This window comes from Arachis ipaensis, chromosome B10 (genome assembly GCF_000816755.2).
Source record: "Arachis ipaensis cultivar K30076 chromosome B10, Araip1.1, whole genome shotgun sequence".
Classification (NCBI taxonomy): Eukaryota; Viridiplantae; Streptophyta; class Magnoliopsida; order Fabales; family Fabaceae; genus Arachis; species Arachis ipaensis.
The window spans coordinates 28,819,635-28,821,252 of NC_029794.2; the positions used below are offsets into that span (position 1 = coordinate 28,819,635).

The window sequence follows — 1,618 nt, forward strand, 5'->3', positions numbered from 1 at the left end:
AAAATATTTTATATTTTTTAACAAAAAAATAAAAATGATCTAATTGAAAATTTCAGAGTAAATTTCACTCGTCTCATCTGAAGTTTTATTCAATTTAGCTTAATTCTTTTTAAGTGATAGATTTCTTTTAATTAAATTATCAAACAAGATTGTTACCAATAAAAGATTCCACCAAAAGAATGTCATCATCACTTAAATAAATGAAAAAAAGATGGTATTGACTTTTACCCCATTTTAAAAATTAAAGAAATAAGTATAATAATATAATATAATATATCCAAATTTTAAAATATAGTTATTACTAAGAGAGGAAAAGACCTACATAAAGGACCATAAACTTAATTTTAGCCTCAAAGGATATAGAGGATAGAACTTAGAAAACAAAATAGGGAAAGTGGTTTTGTTTGTGTAAGCCAAAGTGGAAAACAAAGAAAGAAAAGGCAAGCCATGAAGGGATATGAGCCTCGTTCAAGTTCTTCTTGTGCAGCCTGCAAATTACTCAAGAGAAGATGCATCCCCAACTGCATCTTCGCGCCGTATTTTCGCTCCGATGAGTGCAAGAAATTCGCAAAAGTTCACAAGGTGTTCGGGGCAAGCAATGTGAGCAAGATCCTCATTGAGGTCCCTGAAGAGCAAAGAGAGGACACGGTGAATTCTCTCGCATATGAGGCCGAAGCCAGGCTCCGCGACCCGGTTTATGGATGCATTGGCGCCATAGCGCTCCTTCAGAGGAAGATGGTAGAGCTACAACATGATCTGGCGATTGCTAAGGATCGTCTGGCTCGTGTTGTAGCTTCTACTACATCTGCCTCTGATTCTGCTTTGGTCGCTACTACTAGTAGCGACCAAATCATGCATGGTTCTTCTTCTTATTCCCATGTTAGCTTGCCCCCTTTTCCTTGCAGTGATTTCAGTGATAGCTTCTGCCATAGCTCTTCTTCTTCATCTCAATTCTTGAGCCGACATGATCAAGCGGTTGATGATTTCACTCAAATTCCATACATATTTTAATGTTTTATGTTTCTTTTTTAATGTTTAATTTGTGGGTGCCCCTTTGAATGTAATAACTCGAAATCAATCAAAAGCAGCTATTTTAGTTTTGTATATGCCAATAAAAACTAGGGAGTCATGAAATCATCGTCTTGAATTCGGAACTTGGATACTCTCTCATCTTATTATTAGTCTCAAACAGATTAAACATGTTTTTCTTTTTATATATTATTTATTTGAGTCATGTATTTTTGTTGAATTTCATGGTTCCTGTATTATTAATTAATTTGAACCTAGGATCGGAACTTCTGATAATTATAGGGGTACCTTGGTCTTTCTCTAATAAATTTCATTTTTGTAATAGTAATATGATCAGTTGTCATTATTTGATCATGGAATTCTGATCCTCAATCTCTTGTTCTGACTTAGCTTCTTATCTCAAATATTATCTTTTCTACCACTCCAGATTATTATATCATGCTACAGAAAATATTGTAGAATAGAATTAGGTATTTTAACAATTTTAACCGTTGGTTTCAATCATAAAATTAATCTTAATTATTATTTTAATTATATATATTTTATAATTTATGGTTCATCGCATAATGAGAAAAAGAAAATAAAAGGA

At 32.9% G+C, this 1,618-nt stretch overlaps 1 protein-coding gene across 1 annotated transcript; it reads left to right on the forward strand.

The window, feature by feature from the left end:
- LOC107621756 (LOB domain-containing protein 21) lies at nt 337–1,347 on the forward strand. Its single transcript, XM_016323761.2, has one exon. It carries the CDS (start codon nt 448–450, stop codon nt 1,009–1,011), a length of 564 nt encoding a protein of 187 aa, XP_016179247.1. The 5' UTR covers nt 337–447; the 3' UTR covers nt 1,012–1,347.